The 6,056-nt window shown below is 45.5% G+C and overlaps 1 protein-coding gene across 2 annotated transcripts in view; it reads left to right on the top strand.

Moving 5' to 3' along the window:
* Nucleotides 1-3,615: 3,615 nt before the first annotated feature.
* The window catches only part of LOC102457950 (24-hydroxycholesterol 7-alpha-hydroxylase-like), a 36,958-nt gene continuing 34,517 nt past the window's right edge, over nucleotides 3,616-6,056 (top strand). The window contains exon 1 of one of the 2 annotated variants that reach the window (XM_075923386.1): nucleotides 3,616-3,950. In XM_075923386.1, coding sequence (XP_075779501.1) covers nucleotides 3,768-3,950 — 183 coding nt within the window. In that variant the 5' untranslated portion in view covers nucleotides 3,616-3,767. The remainder of the gene's footprint in view (nucleotides 3,951-6,056) is intronic. The other variant, XM_006120675.4, reaches the window with a different exon arrangement.

The following is a 6,056-nucleotide window of genomic DNA, read 5'->3' as shown; positions in this document are numbered from 1 at the left end:
CTCTCAAAAGATTGGTTAGAGGCACGAGCATAGACCAGATCCTGTGAATCTGTGACAATGGGCATTTATATTTAGCTGTATTAAAATGCATAGCTTTTGCTTATGGCCAGCTTACCAAACAAGCCAAATGGCCCTGTATCAGTGACCTTTACTCATCGTTAATTACCACCATCTTCCTCCCCATTTTGTGTCATCACCACTGATGAAGTTTGCAGATTTTACATTTTTTGGCTGGTTCTTGATAAAGTAAAATAGCCTGGGAGCAAGAACTTGATCCTGGCAGGACTAGTGAGCAGCACACCCAACTGACGATACATCAGCATGAAAATTCATCTGCCATTTTGTCGCCCTTTCACCTAGTTTTATAGGATCCTTTGGAAGCGCTTCACAATCTGCTTTGGACTTAACTGTCTTGAGCAGTTTAGTATGATCTGCAAATGTTGCCACCTCACTATTTACTCCATTCTACAGATCATTTATGAATATGTCGCATAGGACTGGTCCCAGTACAAACCTTTGCAGGACACCACTAGTTACCTCTCTCCATTCTGAAAACTGTTATACCAAAGGTACCTAAATAGACAAGGACTCAAGGATTATACAGAGTTTAAAACAAGATCTTTTCCTGAGATAATCAGTACCAATCAGTCAAAGACACTCAGTGATACCATATGCTGCAATTTAGTGTATTGATCCTATTGCCCAGAACCATTGATAAGTGCAGGTGTGTACTACAGGACTATCCTTACCGGTGAGGTGTGTCTCATCATGATGGCCCTGCTGAAGTAAGGCAAGCTGCTAGGGCAAAAGGCCAGGTGATGGACATCCCGAGTGTTGATGGAGGATAGATGTGGTCCTTCAGGAATGAGCAGATGCTGTCTCTGTAATACATGTAAACAGACTATAAATAGCAGAGGTTAATGCAAAAATGGTGCCAGTCACAGGGCACAGCACTCACCACTTATCAGGTACCTCGCCTGATGCCTCTGGGGATTAGGTGGAGGCAGACACCCATTTCGGTGGTTGCACAATGCCATGTTCTCTTGCCAGGAATGTCAACATTCTCTGTATGACTCAGACTTCTAGCTAGATTGCTCACTGCTTTCCCCCCTTAAAAGGTGCAGGCCTCCAAATTCTCTCAACCCACAGTGACAGAGGAAGTCTCCCCATTCACTGTACCACTAGGACCACTTCCCCAAGGGCAGATGGGGCACCTAGGAACACAGGTTCCAGTCCAGGGACCCTCAATGCTGCAGTTCTAGGATTCTTCCCCCAACCCTCACTGATCCTTCCCTGAAATGTTATCTATCACTCCTGGCCCTGGGTGTGTCAACTCCAAATCTCCTCCCAGGGAGGAACTGCAGCCTACACAGCTCTGTCACTACCAAACCCTCTTCCCAGGAAAGGGCTGCCCTTTCCCAATGGTAACCTGTGTCTTTGGCAGCTTCTTGGCTTGACTGGTCCTGCCTGTTCCTACACAGCAGCACCTGCTTGCAATCAACACCCTACTCCCTGAATCTCCTTCCAGGTGCAGCCTGGAGATTTAAATAGACCTCCCTGGCTATCTTAGTTCCTTCCAGTCCTGTGTGGGGATGACACTCTGTCACAGATACTTGTTAGCCTGATAAGATTGTTGTGACATTGCACCTCCATATGTCTATGGAAGTGTGGTTATGACTATGCATATCTCATGCTAAAACAGGGCAAGTAACCTATCATTCAAGAGCCTGTTATCTCCTGAATGTGTATATTCTATTTGCAAAAATGTATCTTTCTTGTATATAAAGTTAGAAATGTAAAGTGTAAGCCTCTTTTAAATCAAGGTCTCCTAGTGAAAGCCAGCAGTGGTACTTCAGGAACTTAGTGGCTCGGTGCTCAAGACCAGAATCTGTGAATAGCCTTGTTTTTTCCTGTAAGACTAAACTGTGCTTGGTCCTACAAAGATATGTGACCATGCCACTTTGTATTGGTACTCAGTACTTGAATTTGGTATTTTGCCATGGGGGTGGGGAGACTGAGACAAAGAGTTCCCACCCTCGTGAAATTCCATTTAAGGAAAGCCATTCTGGAAAGCCAAACAACAGGAGCAGCTGCCAGATACTGTGACACCCCTGTTTATTATCTAAAATGTTTACTGCAATCACCTGGAAGGATTGGGCACAGATGAGGAAGTCTACCCAGGCTGAGAGAGAAGCTAATTAAAAGAACTTGAGGGTGAGGTTTTACATGTAACGTTTCTTAGTGTATTAAGCTTAGCGGGTAAGTTTTGTTTTAATTTGCTTAGTAACTGACTTTGAGCTTTCTTTCCATTACTTCCAGCCATTTAAATCCGACTTTTTATGCTTAATAAAATCATTTTTGTTTTAAGAAATCCAGTGTAAATAATTGTTACCAGTGGGGCACCAGCTGTGCATCTCTCTTTCATGGAAAAGGGAGTGAATGCCACAGGGGCTGTGCACCTGGGCACAGTGTGGAGTCCCTTTGAATGAGCCTTCCCAGAGCCGAGCTGATCTGTGTAGCTCTGCTGTGGGTTGTGACCCCAACTCTGCGCCAATGCTGGAGGAGACTGGAAGGTCTGGCTCAGCAGGACAGAGTAGTGGGATGCCCCAAAGGGCAGGCAGGTGAGCTCAGTGGTATTTCATCCCATCAAGTGACAGTCTCTAGGGGATCTCTGTGACTGAACCCATCACAACTAGGTCAAATACTCATAAGACAGGAAATGCTGAAACTAAGGACAGCAAAATATTTTAATGTTTTTCCAGTTTTTTCTGTCTCCACCCCCCCTGGGACTAAAGCATTAAATCTGACGTGAATTTGCAAATCATCTCAGTGTTGCCAAACAAAATTTAGCTGACAAATTTCCCCCAGCTCTACAGGCAGCCTGAATGATAGAGCTCCAGGTATCCCATTCACTGAATAAGATCTGACTTGCACACTATACATGAGGCAGGCGTGCTGTGAACTAATAGGAGTGACTTTTCTGTAAACGAGTCTGTGATTGCATAGCTAAAAGGTCTTGACAAGCCTTTGCCCAATGGAGCAAGCCCACAGCAGTGTGAAAGTTGAACAGCTGCCTTACCCTCACTTCTAAGAACTTCACTTTGCAACCTTAGTACTTCTTGAACATCATTTTGTTTAAATAGAAACAAACCACCAACTCCCTCTCAACCTCTGTGTCACTAGCTCCTGGTCATTCCTGGTCTCAGGGTCTGCTTCACGGAGGTTGTTTTCCTAAAGCTCCAATAATTGCATCAGCAAAATCATTGTGCAGCTACAAATCTTACTTGAAAGCTGCTCTCAAGGCTAAGGATCTCTATGCAGTAGCATCACCGTGTACTGCAGAGGATGCTTCGGGGAAATGTAGTTCCTCAGCCACTTGCAACACACAAGACACTCAGTTTGAGAGGAAGTTGCTGTATATATATTTGTGGCTGAGTAGTCTCACAGCTATTGGAATTTAATTGCTAGCCCCTAGCTATGAAGATAGATAACCACAAACGTTTGCAGCTTGAGTTAAATTTAAACTGCTGTAAATCTTTTCCTGCTCACTGATTAGAAAGCAACCCCCCACCCCCGCCTTTTCAGAGTGGGCAGAACAATCTGGCTGTGTCCTTTGGAGTCTGGGTTCCATGGCAAGAATCAGCTTGCGACATTGATAGGATAGATAGGCTTTTTCCACTGGCCTGGATTGAGCATGGGCAATCTTTCAAGCTGGAAACAGCAGCAGTCAGTCCAAAGGAGCAGCTCCCCAGTCAGAGTACAGGAAAATGGACATAGCTCTGGCTATTCTGTTGACCTTGCTTCTGGGACTTCTTATGGCCAAGCTTGCTTTGTTTCAGCCAAGAAACCGAAATTCTCCGCCTTGCATTAGTGGCTGGATCCCTTGGTTTGGAGCTGCCTTTCAGTTTGGGAAAGCTCCCCTGGAGTTTATAGAACAAGCCAGAGTCAAGGTAAGAATTATAATAGGGTACATGCATCTGTGTGTTGGTGAGAGAGGAGGAGGGAAGGATTTCTGGGGCAGTATCAAGAGACAGATGAGGGAGCTTTCTGCATTAAGTTAACCCCTTACACCATTAATAAACTTTCTGTCACTTTTATTGTAACTCAGAAGCCTCTGGGTGAAAAAGGGGATATTTATGTCAGCTGATTGACAGGTTACCCTAGGTACCTTGTGCTTGATGTTACACTCACTGTATTCACACGCTAGTACCTGAGGGTATGTCTACACTACCCTCCTAGTTCGAACTAGGAGGGTAATGTATGCATACCGCACTTGCTAATGAAGCCCGGGATTTGAATTTCCCGGGCTTCATTAGCATAAGCGGGGAGCCGCCATTTTTAAATCCCCGCTGCTTCGAACCCCGTGCAGCGCGGCTACACGGGGCTCGAACTAGGTAGTTCGGACTAGGGTGCCTATTCCGAACTACCGGTACACCTCGTTTCACGAGGAGTAACGGTAGTTCGGAATAGGAACCTAGTCCGAACTACCTAGTTCGAGCCCCGTGTAGCCGCGCTGCACGGGGTTCGAAGCAGCGGGGATTTAAAAATGGCGGCTCCCCGCTTATGCTAATGAAGCCCGGGAAATTCAAATCCCGGGCTTCATTAGCAAGTGCGGTATGCATACATTACCCTCCTAGTTCAAACTAGGAGGGTAGTGTAGACATACCCTGAGGACCTTCTCTGGTCACACAATGCAGGCAGCTTTCTTTCTTAGCTGGGTACTGATCTGGGTCCCAGGTGAGAGGAAGCACTGAATGAAGTGCGTCAGGACTGTAAAAGTTTGTGTGAGCATATTATGTGAAATTTTACCTAACACATGGTCAGTAGTGCCAGCGTCATGTGTTCACAAACCACGGGGCACCCCCTAAAGTCAGGATATTTTAAAAAAATAATACATTGGGGAGGTTTTTAAAATTTTCCTCCTTTTTGAGTCCTTTGTGTTCCTGTGCTCTGCAATGAGTTTTACAAACTTGGTAGGGTATGTCCCCCCACTTTCCCAGCTTATCCCATGAAACCTGAGGTTAAAACATAATCTCATGACTCCATGAGCTGGATCTTTAAGGAAAAACTACCAACCATTGCACAACTGGCAGTAAAATAAAGCTTTCAACAGTGTGTTCAGGAAGAACCCCACAAGTTCCTGCAACCTAGCTGAGCTGCAGAAATACTCCCTGGCTTCTGAGTGCATAATAATAAATAAATCAACCCTAATGTTGCATAATTGTAAATTTCTCCCTCAGATCTCTTATTACCTCTCATGTAAATTAAACATCAGTATTAGAGCAGGTGCCTGCAGGACCAGCTTAGGGCCAGGTGAGCATGGCAGTTGCTCCTCAACTTGTGCCTCTCTGTATTTCAGTTGCCTTGTGTTTCCTGCTGCTGCTACACTCCTGGTCAATTATTAACTGTGCTCCCCAGGGGTGGACTTTAGGTTTCTCAACCTGTTGCTTCCTCCCCATTGTGTTTGATCAGCATGTCTGTGGGTCAGTGAGGTCTCTTGTTGACTTCTCTGTTTCTTTTTGTACATCTCCTCCTCCCTCCCCCTTGGTTCCCTTGCCATTATGGTTGCACATCTCCGTGCTGTTCTTTTCAGGGTCGTATTGCTTGGTGTCTAATTGTTACAGCCCTTTGGAAGGCAGGTACACTGTTGGCAGCAGACTTTGCCTCTTAGCAGCACTAAAACATGAGGGGATGTTCTGTCAAAAGCTAGGGAATCGCTCAGTTTCCACGCCACAGTTTAACCCCTCCCTCCCTGCTGAAACCACTACTGACTGGAAAATTACTCAAAGGAGACAGGATTTCTGGTCAGAGTAGGCAGAGGAAAGGTCCCCTTTTCCTTTCCCCCAGCTTCAGTGAAAGAGCAAACAAACCTTCATCCCCCACAATGGAGAGAAAAGCTCCTACAATAAGGGCAAACTTGTGAAGTCATATTTCACATAGGGACACAACATAACTCCAGCATTAAGCTTTAAAGGTCCCAGATTCAAAGCTGTCTCGTGGCGGTTACACATCCATGCTACCAAGCCTGTTATTCTGGAATAAGCGGACGTGGAATT

This window comes from Pelodiscus sinensis, chromosome 3, assembly GCF_049634645.1.
Source record: "Pelodiscus sinensis isolate JC-2024 chromosome 3, ASM4963464v1, whole genome shotgun sequence".
NCBI lineage: Eukaryota > Metazoa > Chordata > Testudines > Trionychidae > Pelodiscus > Pelodiscus sinensis.
The sequence above is the reverse complement of the archived record's forward strand: the minus strand, read 5'-3'. Positions and strand labels throughout refer to the sequence as shown.